This window comes from Eublepharis macularius, chromosome 4, assembly GCF_028583425.1.
Source record: "Eublepharis macularius isolate TG4126 chromosome 4, MPM_Emac_v1.0, whole genome shotgun sequence".
In the NCBI taxonomy this organism is placed as follows: Eukaryota; Metazoa; Chordata; class Lepidosauria; order Squamata; family Eublepharidae; genus Eublepharis; species Eublepharis macularius.
The window spans coordinates 100,089,454-100,115,020 of NC_072793.1; the positions used below are offsets into that span (position 1 = coordinate 100,089,454).

Consider the following 25,567-nt stretch of genomic DNA (forward strand, 5'->3'; position numbering starts at 1 on the left):
AGTCCTTTAACATTTGGACCAGCTCTCTGTATTTTTTCCGCTCCACCAACACCAATCTGGGCAATTCTTTCATGATTCTCACCATCTTCCCATCGACTTCTAATGGTTCTTGGAATTGTTTGCTTACAATTGTCTCTCTTATACTTCTGGTCGTAAATTGCACAATCATATCTCTTGGTAACTTCCTCTGTGCTGCAAATTTTGAATTAATTCTATATGCCACGTCCAGGAAAGCTGCAATCTCCTCTTCCTCTCTTCCCAGGTAGCCTGCCAAAATTTCTGAAATCTGTTTTTGGGCTGATTTTCCTGTAATCTCCGGAACTCCGCGCATTCTAAGTTGTTTTTCCATTTGTTTACATTCAGCTACAGCCATTCTTCCCTTCATTCCTCTCATCTCTGTTCTCTGCACATCAGCTAGAGTGTCAACTGTGTTCTCTACTACATTTACTCTCTGCTGTGTAGCTTGCAGTTCATTCTGTACTTGATCAATTTTCTTTGTGAGTTCTGCCATCTCCGATTTAAGTGCCTCTTTAAAGTCTTTAAAGTTCTCTTGCATCATTTCTTTTAACTGTTTATTTCCTTCTGAAACTTTTTTGTCCAAGTTTTCCAGCACAGTTTGCCACTCCTTCTTTGACACCGTGGGGCTAGATTTACCTCGCTCCCACGAGTCCACCCTTTTCCTCAACTCCGTGGCACTAATTTACTCCTTTCTGTTATTTTTAAATGTCCCAGTTCAGCTTATTTTTAAAAAATTTATACTTGTGCGATCCAAAATGTCGGGCGTCTTTTCTCTATGGTTTTATATTGAGGTAATCGCCCTTACCCTCATCCAAGATGGCCTACTTCCATTTTCTTTGAAGCCACAGCTTTGCCCTTCTTCAAGATGGCGGCTCCCTACTTCCGCTTTTAGCAAACCGCTCCTCACCAGTCTCTCTATGATTTTGACGCACTTCCTGTTCCTCCTTCCTTCCCGGCAGTTCTTGCGATGTTAAAACTTTCTCACAGTTCGTTATCTCCTCTTGGCCACAGGTATGTAAACAATAATCAGTTTTCCGTGTTTATTTATCTTTATAATGTCACTTTTTTAAAATTTAACTTGCCGGAGTTCTCTCTTATATATAACAAGTCCCTTACAGTTTTTAAATCGTCTTAGTCTCTTTACTCCTTTTTATAATCTGTCCCGTACTGAGAGATAGCAATCTTTACCTTCTTAGATGTTTCTCTTGGGTTGTAATCGCTGCTTCAATTATCCAATCAATTCCAGTTCCCTTCCTGATTTACTGAAGCTTGGGCATGTAGGTCTTATGCCAGAAACTGACTCCAGAGCCGCTGCAGAGATTTTAGCAAACCTTTCTTCGGGTGGGACCTCAAGAGTGGAAGGGGGCTCGTTGTGTAGAACCCCCCTCACACCCAAGATCAACACGCCCTCAGGTTCTTGAGCGTACTTGCCTGTTCCCCGCCTGGGAACAGGGGGCTGCGCCCCTCCAACCTCCACAAACAACGGCACGGACAGCCCAGCTCTTTGAGCTGCGTTAGACCTCCATGAATCCCAAACTGGAAGTCGGCTAGTGGTGAATCTTTCTAAGCCATCTGTGCTCATGGCCGTGACTAGCAGTGAGTTCCTCAGTGTAATTACTTTTTGAGTAAAGGAATATTTCCTTTTATGTGTCCTGAACCTATTTCCCAACAACTTCATTAGATGCACCTAATTTCTAGTATTTTGGGAGACAATCTCCCTCTATATCTACTTTCTCCACCTCATGTATAATTTTATAAACCTCTACCATGTCCCCCTTAACTGTCTTTGGGACTGAAAAGTCCCAAACTCTCCAAACATTCCTCATGGAAAAGGTGTTGCAACCCCATAATCATCTCTGTTGGCCTCATTTTTACATTTTCAGCCCTAAAATATCCTTTTTGAGATAAATGCAGAGGAGTTAGCCGTGTTAGTCTGTGGTAGCAAAATCAAAAGGAGTCCAGTAGCACCTTTAAGACTAACCAATTTTATTGTAGCATAAGCTTTCGAGAATCAAGTTCTCTTCGTCAGATGCCTGATACAGATACTGGCCAAATACAGAAGAGCAGGAGAGAGAAGAGAGGCGGCAATTAGGGGGGGAGGATGCATCTGGCAGGGAGAGCTGTGGTTGTCGAAGGCCCATACTACATTGGAATTGGATGGTCTAGCTGTTTGGCTGCTACAAACTAACAGGGCAAACTCCTTTGAAGCCAACTGATACACACACCAAAAGGAGATGTTTACATATACTAGCAAAGGAATGTTTTGATTGCTCCCTCCTCCTCCCCCCCTAATTGCCGCCTCTCTTCTCTCTCCTGCTCTTCTGTATTTGGCCAGTATCTGTATCAGGCATCTGACGAAGAGAACTTGATTCTCGAAAGCTTATGCTACAATAAAATTGGTTAGTCTTAAAGGTGCTACTGGACTCTTTTTGTTTTTGAGATAAAGTGACCAGAACTGCACACAGGATTTTAATTGAGGCCAGACCATGGCTGTATGCAAGTGCATTATAATTTTCCTAATAATTCCTAGCATGGAATTTGCCCTTTTCACAGCTACCACACACTGAGTCAACAATTTTCAACAAGCTGCCCACTACAAACCCAAGATCTGTTTCTATCTCAGGCCCTTTTTACACAGACTTTGTAAAACATTTTAGCTACTGGTTGCTAGTGGATTTTTAGTACCATTTTAGACAGAACCAGTTTGGCTGCAGGGTGTTTTTTTTTAACCTTTTCAGACAAAGCTGCTTGTGTCCCATTTGTAATGCACTGTTCAGTCTTTTTTTAAAAAAAAAAACTCTTTTCTTCCATTCTGAATTGTTCTGTGCCACTTCAGTTTTGCTGCAGTGCATTGTTTGAAATGTTGGCAGCGCTTTCACCTGTACTGCCTTTTTTCTTGCCCATTTCCAGCATATTCTATTTTTTAACCAATAGTGATTAGCACTTCAGCATTGTAATGATAGGTGCAGTTGGTTCTCTGAATTTCCAGCTTTCATTTTTTAAAAAGGTAAATCTCTAGTCCCTTCCCTTGAATAGATATGCTGTTTTCTTTATATCTCCACAAGGGAAGGGGCTAGAGACTTACCTTTTTTAAAAATGAAAGCTGTGAATTCAGACAACCTGCTGCATCTGTTACAATACTATAGTACTACAGAGCAATATTTGTGTGCCTTTTTTTAGTCACAAAAGCCCTGGTAGCCCAGGGGAAGGGGGAGCTACTTCTAGCTCCAGAAGAAAGCAGCACTTTTAGAAATGATCACATTAATTCACATACGGTACATAAACAGATGGAAATGCTGTTTGAAACTGATACCTCAACATCACTTTACACAAAGTCAGGGCAGCAATGGATAACAATCGAGTTAAAATGGAAATGGGAAAGAGGCCTCAGTTTCAGACAGTTCAGACCGCAACAGCATATATTTAAAATCAGGAATTTTTTGTTTCAGTATGCATTACCTAACACTTAATCACGTTGAAGTTCATTTGCCTCATTGCCTACTCACTCAATTTAGAGAGAGATACTCCTGTAGTTCTTTGTAATCCATGTTGGTTTTCACCATCTTGAATAATTTAGTATCATCTACACACTTAGCTGCTACACTGCTCACCACCAAATAATTACGTAAAATTTAAATAGCATCAGTTCCGTTCCCAGTTCTTGTGGAGTCCCCCTGCTCACTTCCTTCCATAGTAAGAACTGTCCATTTATTCCTACTCCCTGATTCCTGTCATTTAACCAATATTTATTCCATAAGGCCCATTCTCATATCCTATGACTGGTAAGATTATCCAGGAGTTGTCGTTGAAGTTTTTTGGAAGTCCCAAGTATATACCGGATTGCCTTTATCCACATGCTTGATAACCTGCTCAAACTGCAAAAGGCTGCAGAGGCAGGACCTCCCTTTGCAAGAGCCATTCTGGTTTTCCCTCAGCAGACTTTGTTTTTCAATGTGCTTAGTAATTTTCTCTCTAACAAAAGTTTCTACTAATATACTTGGAGCAAATGTTAGGATGGATCCCCTCTAGTCCCCTTTTTAGAAATTAGGATGACAATTGCTACTTTCCAATCATCCGACATGGAGGCTGATTTTAGTGACAACTTATATATATAAAGAAGAATTACATATATAAAGAAGAGTTCTTTAAAAAACCTCAGGTATATGCCATCTGGACCTGCAGACTAACATATTTTTAGTTGCAAGCTCAATGCTGATGGGGGAGGAGGAGCAAGGGCAAGGCAACAAAATGCACCAGACCACCTTGAGGGAGTTGAAAGAGGCCACAACTTTATTGATTTTACAGCTTGTGGAGCATTGGCACTGCATAGGGCACGGATCCAAGCATCAGCTGACTTGCCTGCCAGCCAATTACCTTCAGACCTCCAGTCCCCTCAGACCACCTGCTGAGGGGCAGGGGGCACGGGATGATAGTTAGTGGGAAACCACATGGGAGGATCCCTGCCACCTGAGCTGGGCATGCACCTACCATGCCTCACTCCCAAGATCCCTTAAGGGGGAACCCATAATAGAGAAACTGGGCTTGCAGGCCCTGTTTCCTCCAAACAGATCTGTGCCCAATGCCTAAATCACCACAAGAGCCACAAAACAGCCCCCACCAAAGCTCCTAGAGCTGCAGCCAACCCAGCAAGCTGTCCAGGATGTCCTACAACCAAATGTCTTGTCCCCAGCTGGACAGGTGCACCGTGTCAGGATGGAACAAGGCCTCTACTCTGAAAAAGATGACCAGGTGAGGGATCACCACACCACCCCAATCCTGGCCAACTTCTTCCAAGCCAGTTCGGCCCTGTCCAGATTGGCAGCCCCGCACCACAAGCAACGTTCCAGCAAGTCCAACCACAGTATGCACATCTGAGGAAAGCATCCACAGAGGAGGTCAAGATCGGCCACAATAGAATGCTTCAAGGTCATGTCTTGCCGTCTGGTCAAGTCCTTCTCCCCCAGTTGAATTACAAGAGCATCAAGGGAGCCCCAATGACGGATGCAGCAAAGAACCATCAGCACTAGCAAATCCCTGGCATTCCTCTGATGCAGATCCAGGTGATATTAATGGCACCATCCAGACCAAGCTGTGGGCCCATCTGGACAAAGACACAGAGACCAGCCCAGTACACGATACTGTGTCCCCAGATCCAGACAGATTTGTGCCAGCCTGCAGGAACTGCCAAAAGAGGATACATTAGTGAGAGGCCTTCAAGCCCAACTGAATGTAGGCCCTATAAACTCCAGACCTCCATGTCTCTATGGCCTGAATGCGAAATGATGTGAGGCCAAGGCCTGCCGCCACCATGGCAGCCCCTGTCTCAAAGGAACAGTTCCAAACTCTACAGCCAGTAAGCCAGCCACTATGAGACAAGACCTGAGGATGGAGGAGAACTGAAACCTGATCAAGGGGAGCAATCCTTGTGTATTAAGAAGGGGCCAGCATGCTGTGGGCAGATGGCCAAGTAGGCCCCAGTGGCTTGGACCCCACAATGTTCTGTATCCAAAGTGGTGTCCAGGCAGATGCACTCCCCTTTTCCCCTCTGGTCAGTCTTGGACCACAGTAGGAAGATATGAACCATGGTAGCCAACACCCCAATGTCCCTGTCTGCTATTTTGCACCCAGAGGTGTCCCAGTGGGAGTTGGAGACCGGCTCCCCTACTCAGAAATCCCCATAAAAGGCCAGCATGATGGCCATCCAGAACAGCTGGGCTTTGAAAGGTGAACAGCAAATACTTGGAAGCTGGTGCAGAATACTGTACAGAATGGTGACCATTATAAGCCAGTCAATGTCCAATGCAGGAGGCCCACCTGCTGCCAACCCCCCAGAGCCGTACAGGTGGCAAATGAGTTGCACAGGTTTGAGTAGCCATGGGCCTCCTCAGGAGTCTTCTTTGGAACCCCTCCTAACAGGTATACCCTCAGATTGGGCAGGGAAGGGGTGCGGAAGGAGGTCACTTCCTTTGCAGTTTTTGCTTCCACAATGCTTTGGACGTCCTTAGTGAACTTAAGATTGCCAAAGACCATGGAGACCCTGGGGCCAGTGAAAGGGATGTGGAAACCCTTGGAAAACCCCTTCCAAAGGTAACTGGAAGCTGACTTGTTAGGGCAGTGTCACGAGAGGGGGCGGAGAATAATGGGGGTGCATGCCAGCCCCAGACCTAGGGACTGGGCAGCTACATTGCTGCATTGGCAGGCTGGGCAGAGGGGCCAATGGACTCTCACTCCTTATGGGAGCTGCCAGTGGCAGCCTGCCAGCTCAAAAGGGGTGCTGGGCACCAGAACTGCATAGGCATGATAGCCTGGGATGGGGTCCAAAACAGCTATTGCAAATGTGGTCAAATAAGCATTGTGAATGCTGACATCTGCCTTGATTGTACTCCTGTAAACTTGCAAGAGGGGCGCCACGGAGTACAAAAACCCAACAGACCCATATCTTGGCTCCTATTATGGCTTGTGAGAAGTAAGTTATGTAACTGAAAAGACAGAGCTGGAGACAACTGCTGATTGAACGCTCTTGACAAAGCCTAGCCAAAACAGGAGGATAGCGCGCTTCCGGTTGAGCGGCTTTTTTTTTTTTTTAATAAAAATTTTTATTGGAATTAGAAATATTTGGTCATTTATAACAATCAAAATACTCTAATATTCCAGTTCTAACCCCCTCCCTTTCCCCCCCCCGTTTGTTGACTTCCAACAGTTTTCCAACCCTTTGTCTATTCTTCCCCTACTCATTTCAACTTATTTTGTCAATTAAACATATACTTTCACACTCTTCTAAGCTAATCTATTATAACACAGTGCTAAGTCAGTTTCCCTTCACTTATCAACTAACTAATATATTCCTGGCATATTATTCAATAGTAATAATACTGGTAATATTCTCAATATCCTGTACTCTAACTTATTTATTCTAATGTCATCAATATGGGACAAACAATTTATCCCTCCCTATACATAACTTGAGTACTCATAAGTGATGAATACATTTATAAGTCAACCAATTTAACTTATACTCTATATGTTACTCTTTACTTCCTCTTATATCTCTTATCTTTATAACATAAAGTCAATCAATTTGACTCGTATTCTACACATTTCTAAATATAACTATAAACACAATATACATTCAACATATCAATCAATTTGACCCATGTTCTGCACATTTCTAAATATCGCTATAACCAAAAATACCTTCAGCATAAGTCAATCAGTTTAACCTATATTCTATATGCTACTTCTCATTCCCTCCCTTCTTGTATTCATGAATTTTAATTCTGTTAATTCTCAATTACACCCCTATCTGCCAGCAACATAATTAATTAATTAATTTCTATTCTTATATATCACATAATAACTATTACTCAATACTGTATAGAATAATCAAATAGAATAATTGCTTAGTAATTCTTCTTTAACTCTCCTCCCCCCGGTATAGTCACTTCTCTCTTCTTTTGTTTTTTTCAATAATTTTCAAACTGCCACAGTTCTCCTCCCACCTCCCATTTTTTCACCAAATATTGTTTCAGCTTCTCCCAATCTGTGTTAAACTGTCCTGGATCAAGGTCTCTTAGTTTTCTTGTCAGTTTATCCATCTCCGCCATGTACAGCAATTTGTAAATCCAGTCCTCGATAGTTGGCACTTCTTGTACTTTCCACTTTTGCGCATACAAAAGTCTAGCCGCTGCTGTCATGTAAAAAAGCAATGTCCTATGTTGTGCTGGAATATCTTCCATTCCCAAGTTCAGTAGCAGGAGTTCTGGGTTCTTATTAACTTGAAACTGTAAAATCTCACTTATTACTCTTATTATTTCCCCCCAGTACTGCCTGACTACCTCACAAGTCCACCACATATGATACAAAGATCCTTCATGCTTTTTACATTTCCAGCATTTATTAGACGTGTTCACATTCCCTAGCGCAATTTTCTTTGGTGTCAGGTACCAACGATAGATCATTTTATAGACATTCTCTTTAATGTTAGTGCATGTCGTAATCTTCAAAGTATTTTTCCACAAGTATTCCCACGCCTCCATTGTTATTTCTTTATTAAAATTTATAGCCCACTTCACCATTTGCACCTTAACTACCTCTTCTTCAGTATACCATTTTAACAACACTTTATAGACCTTTGAAATTTCCTTTTTGTCTTCTTGTAAAATTACTTCCTCCAAGTCCGAGTTCTCCATTCTTATCCCTCCCTTGGCACAATCCGATTTATAAAGGTCTCTGAGCTGTCTATATTGAAACCAGTCATAGTTTGGAGACAACTCTTCTTGCGTCTTTATTCTTAATTTAGAAAATTCTATTTGTGTTATCTCCTTATACGTTAAACACTGTTGTTCATTATCAACAGTTCTCGGATCTATCACTTCATAAGGAACCACCCAGGAGGGAATTCCTTCTTGTAGGTAATCTCTGTACTTTTTCCATATTGTGAAGAGGCTTCTCCGAATGTAATGGTGTAAAAACATAGAGTCCGCTTTTACTTTATCATACCATAAATATGCATGCCATCCAAATATTTTTTTATATCCCTCTAAGGCCAGCAATTTGCGATTTTTAAGCATCATCCAGTCCTTCAGCCAAACCAAGCAGATTGCCTCATAGTAAAGTCTTAGGTTGGGCAGTTGCATTCCGCCTCTCTCTTTCGCATCCTGTAACACTTTCATTTTCACTCGAGGCTTTTTGCCTGCCCAAACAAAGTCCGATATCTTTCTCTGCCATTTCTCAAACTGCTTGGAGTCCCAAATAACTGGTATTGTCTGTAACAAAAACATCACTCTTGGCAGCACATTCATCTTGACTGCTGCAATTCTTCCCAACCATGACAAATTCAATCTATTCCATTTAATCAAGTCTCGCTCTATTTGAGTCCACAATTTCTCATAGTTATTCTTGAATAGATCTATATTCTTTGCAGTCAGTTCAATTCCCAAATATTTCACCTTATTTGTTACTTCACAGTCTGTTATTTCCATAAGTTGCTGTTGTTTTTGTTTAATCATATTTTTACACAGTATCTTTGACTTCTTTTTATTTACAAAAAAACCTGCCAAATCTCCAAATTCTGTGATTTTTTCTATTACCCTTGGCATGTTTTCAATTGGATCTTCCACAATTAACATTATATCATCTGCAAATGCTCTGACCTTATAGGAAAAGTCTTTTATCTTTATTCCACGGATTGCATTATCTTCTCGGATCTGTATCATCAAAATTTCCAAAACCATTATAAACAACAGTGGAGACAACGGGCAACCTTGTCTTGTACCTTTGCCTATAGTCAATTTCTTAGTCACCTTGTCATTCACCACAATTGCTGCACTCTGGTCTCTGTAGATTTCTTTTACTGCTCTGATAAATCTTTCTCCCAACTGTAGCTGTTCCATAGTGGCGAACATAAAATCCCAGTTCAAATTGTCAAAAGCTTTTTCAGCGTCCACAAAGAAGAACCCAACCTCCTTATCACAACGCCTATCATAATATTCAGTAGCATTTATAACTGTCCTTAAATTGTCTCTAATTTGTCTATTTGGTAAAAAACCAGCTTGTTCTTCCCCAATAACTTCGGATAGCCATCCCTTTACTCTTTCCGCTAAGATCTTCGCAAAGATCTTATAGTCATTGTTAAGTAAGGAAATAGGTCTGTAATTTTTGACGTTAGTCAAGTCCTGTCCTTCTTTAGGGATCAATGATATGTTAGCTTCACTCCAAGTATCTGGAATTCTTTGGTCTCTCATAACACCATTGATCACTTCTTTTAGGAATGACACCAGTTCATTAACCATTACCTTGTAAAATTTAGCTGTGAGTCCATCAGGCCCTGGCGCCTTACCCAGATTTGTTGACTGTATTGCCTTCCTTATCTCTTCCTCTGTCACTTCACTATTCAATTTATTTCTCCAATCTTCCGAGATCACTGGGAGCCTCATTTTCCCCAGATATGTCGCTATTGAATCTTTATTCACCTTTTTTTTATTATACAATTTAGCGTAAAATTTGTAAAAAGCTCTACTAATAGCAGTCTGTTCCAGATATACTTTATTATCCTCACATATTTTATTTATTGTCTTCTTCTCCTTTCTCTTCTTCAATTGCTATGCCAAATATTTCCCAGGTTTATTTGCTCCTTCAAACGACTTTTGATTCATTCTCTTCAGATTCCATTCCAGTTCTTTATTATTCATTGCTGTCAACTGTTCTTGTAAAATTTTAATGTCTTGGTAAATTTTCTTCTTCCCTGGTCTTTTCTTTAATAGTATTTCTTTGGCTTTTATTTTCTCTGTAATCTCCTGTCTCTTCTCCTCTTGTTTTTTCCTGGCTCTTCCGTTTAAGTCCATTAGTATGCCTCTAATTACTGCCTTATAGGTATCCCATACCTTGTTGGTTGGTACTTCTCGATTCATGTTGTATTGTATGAAGAACTTAGTTTCCCTTCTCAACGTCTCCAAGTTTTCTCCCTCTTGCAACAAGTCCTCATTTATTCTCCATCCTTTCCTCTTAGTTCTTTTCCCAAACTTCCACATAATTGGATTGTGATCTGAGCCTACCATAGGCATTATTTCCACCTCTTTAGTCCATAACACTAAGTCCTTTGAGGCCCAGATCATGTCAATTCGTGATAAAGTAGAGTGTCTTGCGGAAAAAAATGTGAATTGTCTGCTCTTGAGATTCTGTATTCTCCATACATCTTCCAAAGTTTCCTGCTGCATTAATGCAAAAAAAGTTTTTGGTAGTAGTCCTCTTTTCTTTTGTGCAGTTGCTGATTTCTTATCCTGCTCCAAATTTGTAACTCCATTGAAGTCTCCTGCAAGAATTATCTGGTCGTAAGAAAGTTCATCTAATTGCTTCCTCAAATCCTCATAGAAGCTTTCTTTTGCTCCATTAGGTGCATAGATTCCAATCACCAGCACTTTCTTTGAATTCCATGTACATTCCACCGCTAAAAATCTGGCTTCTGGGTCCTTAAACACTAACTTTGGCTGCAGCTCCTCTCTAATATACAGGACCACTCCCCTTTTTTTCTTTTTTGTGGCTGCTGCAAAATGAGTGCCCAATTTGCTCAGTTTTAGATATTTTACATCCTGTTTTCTAATATGAGTCTCTTGTAAACAAACAATATCACATTTCTGTTTTAATAGCCAGTGAAAAGTACTTTTTCTCTTATTGGGTGAATTAAGTCCATTTACATTCCAAGATATAACCTTACATTCCATATTCATAGCCTTGTTGCTGGTAAGTCCTTTTCATTGTCCCTCATAAACTTTCCCATTTCAAATTCATATCTGATGCGCTTTTTCACTCCTCCAAACTCAAATGCCAGTCCTTCCGGTAATTCCCATCTATACCTTATTTTCATGTCCTTCAAAATTTGGACTAAGGCTTTATATTTTTTCCGATCAAGCAACACCGATCTGGGTAACTCCTTCATAATAATCACCGTCTTGCCATCAACCTCCAATGGGTCTTGGAATTGCTTGCTCACAATCATTTCTTTCATATTTCTGGTTGTAAATTGCACAATCACGTCTCTTGGTAACTTCCTCTGGGTCGCAAATCTTGAGTTTATATGATACACCACGTCTAGGATAGCGGCTTTTGATGGCTGTGGACCCTCCATCTTGTGAAACTTGGGTATTTATAGTGAATCCTCCCGTCTGGAAGACGGCTACCACCTTGAGGCCTTCGTCGGGTTGGTTTTGCACCTAGTTGAAGAAAAAAAGAAAAAGAAGAGATGAGTTTAATTCTATTAACTAAATCTTTGTATACTGACCTTGTGACTCCAAGTCTCTGGACCATAATCAATTGTCGGCTCTAAATAGGAAGGCATCTCCCAATGAATTGTACTGTATGATTGTTGTTGTAATGGTGATTCTTGGATGTGAACTTAATTATTATATTAAGTATTGAATTTAGTTAAATGGAGCACCTTGCACTTTAATTATTCTAGAGAATCTTCTTAATAATTGTAATTAATTAAAGTTTATATTTCTAATTTATTATTGCATGATGCTCTTTAAGAATTTCTAGTCTAGTAAATCACTTCTGCGGAAGGTCTTTTGTCTGTTTGATTGTACTGCCAGCAAAGGCCTTTCCCCTGCTCACACCTCCTCAACTATTTCCTGCCTCTGGGAGCCTCAGTCCTGCTCTTAATGTGGGGCTCTACCAGCCACAACCACAACTTGTGGCTGCTGAAGTCCCACCTGACCCTAGAGTTATGAGAGTCTTTCAAAAGGCTTCATCATTCTCCAGCAATTTGTTGCCCAGGTGATTGGTCAGGTGCCAGCCTCTATCCTGGTAGGCTGACTATACCACCCCCCTGAAAACCACGTAACCCTCCATTCAGTTACTGAAGGCACGCTTGTCAACCTGCTTATTTACCCCCTTTCTGTCCTTCTTGGATGGTGGGGTGCTTCTCCCATCTGCTATCTCGGGTTTTAGCAAAAACATCCACATAGTACCCATTGGAGCTCCACTCCCTGCACCTTGCAAGCCAGGTAAATGCTGGGAGGGTCCTCATCATTTGTGAAGTACAGAATTTTATCCTGGCTACGTTCAACCTGGCTGGGAGCCCAGACCTCCCAGAGAGCTCTCACTGCCCACCCTGAGCCCTTCTGTGTAATGCCCAGGCCAGGAGGCCATGGACTTGGGTTGCTACAGCCAATAGTCTTCATTACTGTCCCCAGTCTCTTCTTTCAAGGAGGACTCACCTGAGACTCCCCCACTGTGAGTCGTCCTCCTTCCATGACGGTCTCCTGGTCTTTCCATGGGTTTGGCGGCTCTTCCTGGCAGGCCTCATCCTCAGTTTCAGACTACTTAGGCCAGCAGAACTGTTGGAAGGTGGCAGTGCCCACTGGTGCCCATGTGGAACCTTAGTTCTTGCTGCTTTTCCAGCCGCCTGAGGGGGGGCTGGGCTGCTGATTCAGGCCCAGAGGCCCCCAGCTGCTCAACTCTCTCCAGGTCCCATGAAAGGCCCTACAAAGTGCCACATGTAGTGAGCCCTGGGAGCGGGTCTTCTTTGCCCCCTGGCCCTGGTGGGAGAGGATGGGTGCTGTTGCCACATGGGCAAGATGTTCTCCAGCCTGACTGACTGCTGCTCGGGCCACCCGAGCAGACGGCATGGCCTTGGATTATCCCCCTGGTGGCTTTTGCCCTTTGGAGACCCTTGGGGGTTGGCTGGCCTCAGCCTCCACTGCCCTCCTTGAGGCTACCTTCTTAAAAGACATGGCAACAATTCAACAGATGGCTGAGCCTGCTCTCACCAGCCCAAACCAGCTGGATAAGACTCTCCTGCCCCAGACCCCAGTCCCAGCAATCACCTGGCAGTTGCAAAGAGCTGCCAAGCAGTAGCTAGACTCCATTGACTGCTCCTGCAGTCGCTGAGCCCCCATTTCTCGAGAATGGGGAAAAACCACTGTCTCCAGGCTCCACTGGGGCCAAATCCCACCCAAGGTGAGCTGCTTGTTGGGCTGTTGCTCCCAACATGGCAGTGTGGGTGGCTGCTGCTAGTAAGGTGGCATCAGCATGCTTCATATTGCTCAGTTCCTGTGGTAGTTGCTGCCAAATCTGCCACCACCGCCAAAAATGTGGCCCTCAGGCTCCAGCCACTCACAGTTCATCTGCTCTGCAAGCCAGCCACGAGCCAAGTGCTGACCGGTGGGGCTGGCTTGCTCTAAAGAGCACAGGCAGTGGATCTGAGAGGAAACCGCACCTCTCAGGCCCATCACCCTTTCCCTGCCTCTGCTAACTCAGCCAATCCATCCTGATTGATTGGCCCAGAAATTTGAATTGTGGCTGCATCTGCTGCACATGGAGGCTGCCAGAACCTCCCCGCCACAATGGAAGATGGTGGCTGCTATGCGCTCTGTCCTCCTCCCCCCACAGGCCCACAATTGGATCCCCCGGGTGAGTCTGGGGGCCAGCATTTTTCCTGGTAGTCCTAGAACTTCTCATCATCTCAATTTGACTCTGTTCTTCAAACACCGTTCCCCCGAAGTTGCTTTTACCGATTCTGGTTTGTCTTTCTTGTGAGGTTTCCCCAGTTGATTCTGTATATTTATAGCTTTATTTATGCCTTTGCTTCCTTGGGACTACTGTCTTATGTTTAAATTTTCCTTTATTGATGCCCCTGAATACTGAAGTGGGTATGGTAGTCTCATTATAGAAAACGTTAATTTATTTAATTAATTAGTTAAACTATTTGTATCCTACCTTTCCTCCTGGCTCAAAAACTTTGTAGAATTCTCTAAAACTACCCAGTTAAAGCATGACTGACCAAAGTGCAATCAGAATGTAGGACAGTGCATGGAGACTAGTCACTATTTTTAAACAATAAGAGCTTTTTGACATCCTTTGTTTAAGAATTTTTATTCTGATATAAATTTATAATTTCATTCCATTTGACTGAAGTCTACTTTCTGTAGCTATCAGAAGTGTATTGCATGCAGCTGAATCTGTTGATATTCACAGAAGGAGATGCAGATCAGGGAGTGTCAGAGTATATAAAAGAGGATGTGTCATCTTGTAAGGCAGAATATGTATCCTTGTATGCTGTCAGATTCATAGTATGCAGTTTTCACGTGTCACTTGAAACATTACTGCATATGACCAGCTCTTATTAGAGCCATTGTAAGCATTTTATGACACTTTATTTTTCCTGGTCCACATTGGAATTATGAATTAATTTCAGATAATATGCATGACAAATTAAAACTATCTCTGTTGTTTAATTGTTTTCTGTTTTCTAGGTCTGGAACTCCTATTTCAGTTTATCAGTTTTGTTTATAAACCAGCCCAGCCTCCAGTTGGAAACTGTTACTCCTGCCAAGCGCAAAAAGATTCTGGATAAGTAAGAACATACTCAACCAGATTTTTTTACTATGCAGTCAGTCAGTCATTATTGCAGCAAAAGCCAGTAAAACAAAACAAATCTGAGATAAAAGATAAGTTATCACATCAGGGCATAGCAATAAAATCAGAACATTAATGAGAGGAGAATTAATAAAATAAAAACAATGAAGATAAAAAAAAGATTTTAAAAATTGCAAAAGCAATTATACCACATTTTCATCTGTAAGGCTCATGAGTGATGTTGGAAAGGTAAGAGGCAGCAGTAAAATTAAGACTGGATTTTAAACACTTGAAGTTCTTGGGGAGCAGAGCATCTTCATTTTGTAATTCAATATCAAGAAGTCTCTGTGTAATGGAAGTTCTTGCCATTTGTATGCTTCCATAAAAGAGATCTTCTGGAACTAAACCAATCTGTTTAATCTTATTAAGAATGTCTGTAGACCAAATAGGATAGGGTCCAAGGCCAGAAGGAAAGGTATCAGGCCCTTCGGCTTGTAGTGAATTTTTAGCCAGAGTGATATTGCTTGTTCCCAGACTTTTGTTTCTACTCTGGGTAGACCGGCCTCTTGCCTGAGTATTACATTGGAAGTACATTTAGGTACACCAAATAGGGATCTAAGAAATTTAGAATGGACAATTTCGAGGGTCTTTAAGTTGACAAAGGGATCGATCTGCGAGCCATATAAAAGTTGGGCCAATGATTTTGCTTGATAGATTTTTAAAGCCATAGGGAGGAAGCCAACACCCTTCCTTCTAAACGATCTAAGGATAGCATTTGCACTTCTCTCTGCCAAAATAGCTGATGAAGACAAATGCATTGAAAATTTGGAATTATAAGAAAAGGTGATATCTAAATATTGGAAGTTCTTGACTTGTTCTATGGCATTTCCTTTGATATTCCAATTATACTTTCTAAATGAATTACTGAAATGGACAATTTTAGTTTTAGCGAAATTGATAATTAGTAGTTCAGTGTCACATTGCTCGCTAAATTTTATTAGAGCTCGCTTAAGACCAACCCTTGTTTGGGATAAAAGAACAGTATCATCAGCGAACATTAAGATTGGGACCTTTCTGCTGCTTGAAAGAGCTGAGGCATGAGTATCAACTGTATGGAGACATGTAAATAAGTGGTTGACATAGATGTTGAATAAAAAAGGGGCCAAAAGGCAATCTTGCCTGACTCCTTTTTGAACGAGAATTCTTTTTGATAAGTTGCCTTCTTGTGTAAGTCTTATCTGACGGCTGTTGTTTTTACGCAAATTAATTAACAGCAGTAACAGCCTTCTATCAATACCCATGTCAGCCAATTTGGTCCAAAGCCTCCCCCTAGATAACGAATCAAAGGCTGCCTTGAGGTCCGCAAAAGCTGCATACAATGTATTCTTCCAATGTTTCACATATTTGAAAATAAAATAGTCTAGAACCAGGCAGTGATCAAGAGTAGAGCAACCAAGTATGAAGCCGGCCTGTTCAATTTCAAGTAGGTTATTTTGGTCTAGCCAATCCCACAATTTTTGACTTAGATGTTTGGTGTATAATTTACAGATCACATTCAGAAGACTAATTGGCCTATAATTTGATGGATCTAAGGGGCTACCCTTTTTGAACAGGGAAACAATTATGACTAGGCCCTAATCTTTGGGGATCCGAGTTGAAGTATCTATATAGGAGAACAAATTTGCTAGAATTGGGGTCCACCAATTTATGTGCGATTTCAAGAGCTCAGCAATTATAAAGTCACCTCCAGGAGCTTTTCTGGATTTCAGTTGTGAAATTAACAAAGTAATTTCTGATTCAGTGACTGGGGACCATGTGTTGTGTTATCTAGAAGAATAACAGGAGGTGCAACATAGTGCTGATCCCTAAATAAAGTATTGTAGTACTTTTCCCAGACCTCTGCAGAAATGGGGCTAGAGGCATTAGAATTCTTGGTTTGCAGATTGGAGGTAATCTTCCAGAAACTAACATTATCTTTTTTTCTAGTGGCCTAATTAAAGGATTGCCATAAAAGAGAGTCAGCAGCTCTTTAAGTTGTAAATCAAGTTTGGTAGTTAGATTTGGGTTTTGTTGAAATGTCCTGAAACACTCTCTAAACATCAATTTCGCTTGGGTACACTCATGGTCAAACCATTTTTTATTGCCATGGGTCCTATCATATTTAGGGCCTCCAAGTCTCGATAGCAAAGACTGGAGTTTGATACTTAATAGATGATAATAGTCAATTGGAGAGATTTCCCTGTCAGTAGTAGCTGTTAAGACATGCGAGAGGAACTGACCATCAGCTGATTGAGTCCAAAGAGAAAAATTCTCTTTAAGGTGAGAGGACTATGCTAATATGTATTTATCTCTTTTTTTAAAACAATAAGATTTGGAAAAATAATCAAGGAAATCTTAGATGCTGTAAAATGCAGTCTAATTGTTCAAATATTAATATTGTCTGTTAAAGAATGTTATAAATGCCCAATTCAACCTAAAACATTGCCATGTTACATTTCACACATTTAATAGAATGATATCTGTGCCCTCTGTTCCAGATATGGTGATATGCGTATAATGATGGCATATGAACTGTTCAGCATGTGGCAGAATCTTGGTATGACTGTCTTCCTTTTTTTCTCATTTTTTATTTAATTGTGTAATAGTGTGTGACTGGTACAGTCTTAAATGCAGAAAGTTCCCTCTACCATAGTTAAAAGATCAACCAGCATTACATCTGCCTATCCCACAGAAAGCATCAAATGTATTCCACTAAGTATAGTTTCTTGAAGTTATAGTGTTTCCTGTTTTATTGTTTATAAAACACAGTCCTGTGTTGAGAATGTCAGTCTAATCATTAGTTTTTATAATAGCTCAGAGGGTGCCAAATCAGACTGCCACCAGTTTTTTAATATGTTCCTTATTTTAATAGCTTGGCAGAACAAAGTTCCAGTCACTACTTTTTATCTCAACTTTGTTTTACCTCTTTATTATAATAAAAAAAATGAAAAGGCCAATGTCTGGAACAGTACCTAGGGTATTATTTAGTGCAGTTTCAAAACCTATTCAACTTTTACTAAATATGTTCAAGTCATTTATGTCAACTACATCAAGGTATTAGGAAAAAATATTCATCTAATATGCTCATCAGTTCAGTCCTAAGACTTATTACAGTGACATTTTTCATGTGTGTAATAACTTCTTGTGTGTTTGAAAACTGCAGGCTTACTTAGCAACATTCTGTATATTTGGAAACATATTCTACTGTTGCAATAACATTAGCCACATCAGAAAATCTTGTGGGTAGACACCAAATGCACAGTTGTTAACATTGTGACACAAAACCTGATTTTAATCTAGTCACAGTTATTTTGATTAAATTAGTAGTTTAGAATTGGGGCAACAGAAAAAATATGCTATAATGACAGGAGTAAAAGTAAATATTATCAGTACTTTATTAACATTTCTAATTTTAAAGTCAATATAACTGAGGACTGGAAATTTAATAAGATGGGCAGTGCAATCCTCAATCCCACTGGGGCAGTAGTATGCGACCACACGTTTAACTTTGGTGGCACCAGTCTGATATTAAAGGACTTTCAGCAGAGAGATATGTTGGTGGGCAAGCCCAGCCAGGCACAGCCAGTAGAGCACTCTCTTTTTTCCATAGAAACTCTGGCAGCATCCACCGGCCTCATGAGAGCTACTGTTGATGGCTCCATGAATGGCAGGCAAGGCACAGCCAATCCCCTTCCACCTACCAACGCAACTCTCCTCCCCCACAGAGAACTGGCTCAAGGGCGCAAAGATCCTCTGACTGTAGCTCCCCAATAGAGGCACTTGGCTCAAGAGATTACCTCCCCAGCTCAGTGTCACACACCCAAGTGGCAGACAAGGCACCCACCTCATTTCAGGCAAGGGCCAGGCTGGCAGCCAAAGCACAACTCACTTGCAAATGCACCCACACACATCTCTTCCAGAAAAGTAAAAACAGAAAGGCAGCAGGGCCAAGATGTTCTTGGCCAGGCTTGAGCCTACATCCCCCAGCACTCAGGACTAGACCCCAAGCCCTTAAGCCAGGAGAACAGTTCCTTAGAGGCATGCCACAAGGGACTAGAGACTCCTTTGCAACTCAGATGTCACCACCAACCACATGGGGCCAGACAGAGAATATCTTACAGATCAGCATGGCTCAGTGGAAAGGTACTGGGATAGCATGTCAGGGTTTGACTCCTCCCCCCTCAACAAAATGGGGAGCAGGCTGGCCTAGCTGTTGAGGCACCCCGGAGACCCATCCTTTTGGTCATTGCGTCACAGCAACCTCACACTGACCTCACCCCCCCCTTGCTACCCATGCCTGCAGTATTAGATGCCAGCAGTGCTGTGGGAGAGTGTGGAACACACACACCCAGAGCCCCCCTTTCCAGGGCAAACACATATGGACAACACTCCATGTCTCATCCCACCCCTTGCAGTGTGCCTGAGGGAGGAAGAAGGGGTGGATGGGAAGCGAAGTCTGGTCTCAGCCTACAAGGTGCCACTGGACCACTGTTCTGTTGTGTAGCAGAACAAAACAGAGGTCCATTGGCACCTGGAACATCTTCGGGAGTCATCACATCCTTACCAGCCTGGAGCCAGAAGCCATCCTCTGAGAAGTGTGAAATGGCAGGCCTGGGGGCAAGTGTCAGATGTGGGGGGAATTGGGGCAGGCAGTGGCATGATGCTATTGTCATCCACAAGCAAGCAGACAGGGAGAAAGTTGTGGTACAGTGCAGACTTTATTGAACTGTCAAATGCAGTAGCCTTTTGGAGGCAGTCTGAGCCATCCCTTGTGCTGCTTCCAAGCAAGTGAGGCACACTTGCACATCGAACAGCTGTCTGAGAAAAAATGCTCCTGTAGCTGGGCTGGAAATGCAGTCTAAGGATTGCCAAGGACTGTGGTGGCCATCTTCCCATGTATCCTGGTTGGATTGCCACTTGTCTGAAGGAAGACATAGACATGTACAGCAATGGCAAGGCCATTCTGCTGAACCTCAGGAGGGTCCATGGCATTTTGGGGGGTTGGAGACCCCATCGAGGCATTGGTGATGAGTATCCAAATGGCTATTTGACTGCATCAGCTTGCTTTGCTCCTACCGCTGCTCATAGCTCTGATCCTGCCAGGAAATGAGTGCAAAGGATGCTTGGTCACCATGTGGGAGGAGTACAGAGAGCCAGCAACTAGGCACCCTTACCACAGTCATGCTCTGTCCTCTACCAGAAAGGGAGGAGGGACTCTAGTCAAGGTAGTCTGCACACAGCCCTGTCATAAACTGTAAGCATTCTCCACCCCCACTCCATCTGAGGCAGCTCTTGTCAAGCAAACTTGCCTGGGCAGCTCTCTCTTTGTCAGGCACAACCTGCCTTTTGCCCATCAAGGAAACCAAGGTCTCATAAAAGGCTTCCAGGAGTTCTTGCACCAAGATTTACAACCAGACCAATACCACTTCTCACTTGCACTAGTCTATCTTTCCTCACCTTTCCCTTCCTTTAGCAACTCCCAATGACTCTTCAAAATCTTCTGCTGAGGTTTGGGACACCCATGCACTGAATAAGGACCTTCATTATGGAGCGGGGTATTGAGTAAAGTATCAGGTACTTCCCTCTTGAACATACAAAAAGTTCACAAGATTCAACCATAACACAGGAAATGTGAGGATGCAATAGGTTGATCACAACGTCATCTGAATTATTTACCCAAAAAATGCATGGATAAATAATAACAACAACAACATTCGATTTGTATACTGCCCTTCAGGACAACTTAATGCTCACTCAGAGCGGTTTACAAAGTATGTCATTATTATCCCCACAACAAAACACCCTGTGAGGTGGGTGGGGCTGAGAGAGCTCCAGAGAACTGTGACTAGCCCAAGGTCACCCAGCTGGCTTCAAGTGGAGGAGTGAGGAATCAAACCCGGCTCTCCAGATTAGAGTCCCGCGCTCTTAACCACTACACCAAACTGGCTCTCACCAAATCATGGCAATTCCAGATTAAATAGTTTGTCTGGAAAGGATACAACATTAACAACTCTTTAAAACACAAATATGTTGTACCTTTTTTTGAAAAAAAGATGCAAGAAACACCATTGTGTGCTGCCTGAGATGTGAATATTGAATATGTGAAGTTGGCAGTATGATGGTCTTTACAAAAAATGACAAGAAGTGATACAAAGGGAATATTTTGAACAAATGTGTCTTTTTCTTTAACCTAGGTGAACATAAAATTAATTTTATTCCTGGAATGATCGGTCCCTTTCTTGGTGTTACACTGGTCCCACAGCCAGAGGTCCGAAATATCATGATCCCCATTTTTCATGACATGATGGACTGGGAACAGAGAAAAAATGGCAACTTCAAACAGGTAATAATATTTCAGCAATTTTTACTTATCACCATTCTTTGTCTCTTCTTCCCTGATTTACAAACAAATACCTTTCACATTTAGAAAAAGTTTCAGGTAGGTCTGAGTCTGTAATGGTGGACCAAAATTCAAGTGGAAAATTCAAGCCCCTGGAGAGGTGTACTCTGGAAAATTTTGTCAGGCTTTTAAGATGCTACTGGAGTAGGAAAAACGTAATCATGTTATTTCTGAAATATTACATATATATCTAATATATGCACCTAATATAGTCCTCACAATGTAAGGGCCATTGTAATGTTCTGCATATAAATATGTTTTTATGTAGTATTTCTGCTGGTTAATGTGGTGTTTTTAATATATTTGTTATTGTAGTTTTAAATGCAGGCATCTGAGGAAAGGAGGGTGGCTGGATGGGTGTGTGTAGTAGCATGCTGTGATTGGATGACGGCTGTAGCCTGCAGGATGGAGTAAATTGCAGTCTTTAAATAGAGTGCTGAGGGAAAGTGTTCATTTTGGCTCAGTCAGGCAAATTGGAAGACTGAAAGGGGTCTCATTCCATCAAGTTCAGTGATTCTTTGTGGAGATCTGAGTAATTCTGTCAAACTGTGTGTAAGCCTGGGTCAGTATGTGTGTGTATCTCAGGGAGAGATTATTCTATTGAGGCCAGGCAAGCTGTGTGGAAAAGCCTGAACGAATCTATGTCTGTGTGGATGAAAGGAGTGTTTATTCTGTTACTGAAGATCTGTGTGGAAGATCAGTCCTTGTGGCTCGGTCTGTGAATGTACCTTTAAGAATATATAATTATTTTGAAGCCACCAAACTTAAGAAGTATTCTGAAACCAGTAGGCTTATCAAAACTCTACAGCCATCATACTTATGTTCTTGGTGTACCAACTGCCTAGTGTGCCAGCAGCTACCCTTTCGAGCCTGCTAGAGGTGGTGGCAGGGTGGGCCTTGGAGCATTCCAGGTTATTGGTCCTGGGTGACTTCAACATCCACGTCGATGATGCTACCTCTTTACAGGTTGGACCTGGTGTCATCCTTGGCAGTACTGGGACTCTCCCAATTTGTTTCAGTTCCCAAGCATCAAGCGGGCCACACACTAGATTTGATCTTTGGGATAGGGATTCAAGTGGACCTTGATGCTGTTGAAGCAGTTCCATGGTCAGACCACCTTGTCCTGAAGGCTCATTTGGGAGCACCAGCCCCCTCCTGCATAGGCAGCGAGCTAATTTATGCTTGCCCGTGAAGACTAATGGATCCAATTGATTTGCAGGATGCTCTGTGGAATCCAATGCCCCCTGGTGGTTCATTAGATGAGCTGGTGGGGGACTGGTATGGCCGTCTTTCTGAAGCCATTGACAAAATGCATCAATATATAGGTTAGACAAACAATGCAAAATGCCGTAAGTGGTTAAGAGTATGCAAACTAAAATTTAGTAAATCTAGAGAAAAAATAGTAATCCCAAATTGATTCTCTAGTTCAGTTTGGTAATATAGAGCAAATCCGATAATGTTCGACCACTGTTTCCTGTTGGAAACTCAATCTGGGGGCTATCCAGTGGCCGGGGGGCTCATTTTTGAACCAAAATTCACTACATTTGCAGGGAACCTACTCCTGACTGTCCTCTAAAGACCCTCCAAGTTTCATAAAGATTGGACTCGGGGGGATTTATGAGCCCCCAAAGTGAGTTTCCTTACCCACTCTCCATTATTCCCTATGGGGAAAACTATCTGGTGGCTGTCCAGAGGGCTGGGGGGGGCACATTTTGCAAAAAAAAAAATCCACTAAATTTGCGAAGACCTACTCTTGACTGTCCTCTAAAGATCGGACCCTACATATACAAAGGGAATCATACTGCAGTGCTTGGTACATTGGATCACTTGAAACCAAACAAGAGGCATTGGATCACTCAGCAATCAAAATATCAGTCTAGAAACAACAGCAGTTTCTTTAATTTTTAGGAAACATTAATCTACCAGAAAGAATAAGAGTATGTCTTAAGGCAGTACTGTCTAGGCAAATATTTAATATTTACCCTAATCATCTTGGAGAAGATGATCATATGAAGATGAACTTTCATACATTCATCTACTATGTGCAGTGTTAATGTCAGGGTCTTAGCATCCCCTGCCATACTTCAGGGGCATTGTCATGTATGGCTGTACCCCATCCATCCCTGTCATGTTTCTAGGGAATGCTAATTATCAATGCTATGGTTTGATTTCATATTGTAATTGTCATTGCTCTAAAGGATGCCTGTGGTTTGCTTTTATATTACAAAAGTTAGGTGCATCACTTTCATTTCTCTTCTTCCCTGCCTGGGAATACAACTGTAATCTAGTTATTCTTCTGAAGGTCGCAGAAACGACCTTGGATGTCTGAAATACTAACATCTCTTTCTGTCTTGTCTAGCTGGTGTAGGAGCAAAAGTTTCCCAGACTTTTCCCGCTCAAAATTGTGAGCTAGGGAGGAGGGAACTGTTTGAGTATGTTAGATCTGTACTTTTCCCCAAACCTCCATTCCCTTGAAGGAAGCTGTACTACTTAGTTGTACCTTACCTCTAAGTAAGCTTATGGGCCTGTACATATGGAAAAGATCTGTTTTCCCAATAAAAGTCATTTAACCAAGAACCTGTGTCTTGCTGCAATGATCCAGGGATCTGTCTACCATATCCTGTCATCCATAGCCTGACAGGCATGATAAACCCCTGGACTGCTGAGTAAAGGCCTGGGCCAAGGACTGGACTCTAATGGATATTGTACTCTTAGGTTAGAGACAGCTGTGGCTGTCTCCTCTGTCTCTGTGAAAGCGTGCGGGGGGAGGGGGGCTCCTGAGCTTATTGTCTCCAACTTATCTGCCTACCTCCACTCTCAGCCTGGGAAAAGGAACCGTTGTCATGGATACCTAACCTTCTGAACTTTCTAAAACATCTTCTCTGCTTTCCTTCATAGTTGCTTTGCTTTGCTGTTGGGGGATGGGGAGTGGGGACCTAGGCTAGGCTGATAGTTAGGGAGGAGAGAACTGGACTGTACTTAGATTTCAATATAGGCTTGTGGATTGGCGCAGAATTTCGTTCCTGGCAATGACCCTGTAATGGATTGCTGAACTAGTGGGTTATCAATAAAGCTTTAACTCATGCAGTTCTGTACTCATGCAGTGAAGTAATTGAGATCTACTTGGCATAACCTTACAGTTAAAGCAAATTGTGTTAAAGAAAATGTATATATCTAGGTAGGAAATGGTAATGAGGATTTTAGATCACCCTGAACTTTGTGGGGCAAGGGGATAAGTTACACTCCTTCTAAAGGAGCAAGTACGCTGCTTGATGAATTTTTGGAAGCCTCTTTATCACTATATAAACAGGTTTCTAAGACAACCAGGAGTCTATTACTATCTCAGGCTGGTGTAACAGCTTCAGCCATTCTCGTATACATTGCATTAGGATGATGGTTGTTATGGTTTGGATTTTTTTCAGTATTTTTTGTTCTGTTGCTAGCAAATTTTAACTCTAGTATAGAATAATGTTCTTGGGTACATTTTTACCAGTATATTGATATTCCAGAAAATATTTGTGGGTACTACCAAAAAAATCTGGAAGGGGAAGAAATGTTTGGTTTCAAAAGCAAAACTAGCCCCATTCTATTTTTTGCTGCCTTACTGTACCTTCAATAGCATGAGTCAAATATGATACAAATTTCCCAAAGAGCTAATGTTTCATGAAAACCAAATTAGGTCAATCCTGCCTTGAGAACCTTTTCTATAAGGGCAGGAATAATTCCTCCTTCCATAAAAGCAGACATCCTACAGAGCATAAGAAATTAATCATATCCTCGTTGATCTTTGGGATTTATCAAGTTAAGTCCCATCTTATGTATTATTTCTCTCTGATTAAGGTGGAAGCAGAGTTGATTGATAAATTGGACAGCTTGGTATCAGAAGGAAAAGGCGATGAGAACTATCGGGAGCTCTTCAGTCTGCTGTAAGCCTTATTCTTAATATTACAGGAAACCTTTTAACAAGGACGTGCAATTATGTTAGCATAATGATCAAAGTAGGGTGGCTTTCTCCAAAAGAACAATAAAAGAAACTCATGTCATGGCATAATTCTCAGTTCAGAAAGAAAATTGTGGAAGTGATGTCTAGTTTTTAAATATGCAAAATAACATGATTTATCTTTGTATAAGAAATTAGTATCAGTTTATACAGTTATTTATAATGTCTGTATACTAGCACCAGAGAAGTATTTTCAATGCTCTTTTGCAAATCAGTGCAATCACATAAAACCACAGAACAATTCAATCCTATTTATA

The 25,567-nt window shown here is 41.7% G+C and overlaps 1 protein-coding gene across 1 annotated transcript in view; it reads left to right on the plus strand.

The window, feature by feature from the left end:
* DOCK3 (dedicator of cytokinesis 3) overlaps positions 1-25,567 on the plus strand; it is a 566,279-nt gene that overhangs the window by 389,768 nt on the left and 150,944 nt on the right. Inside the window, exons 32-35 of the mRNA XM_054976377.1 lie at positions 14,769-14,869; positions 17,409-17,467; positions 21,105-21,253; positions 25,151-25,236. Of these exons, the coding sequence (XP_054832352.1) occupies positions 14,769-14,869; positions 17,409-17,467; positions 21,105-21,253; positions 25,151-25,236 (395 nt within the window). The remainder of the gene's footprint in view (positions 1-14,768; positions 14,870-17,408; positions 17,468-21,104; positions 21,254-25,150; positions 25,237-25,567) is intronic.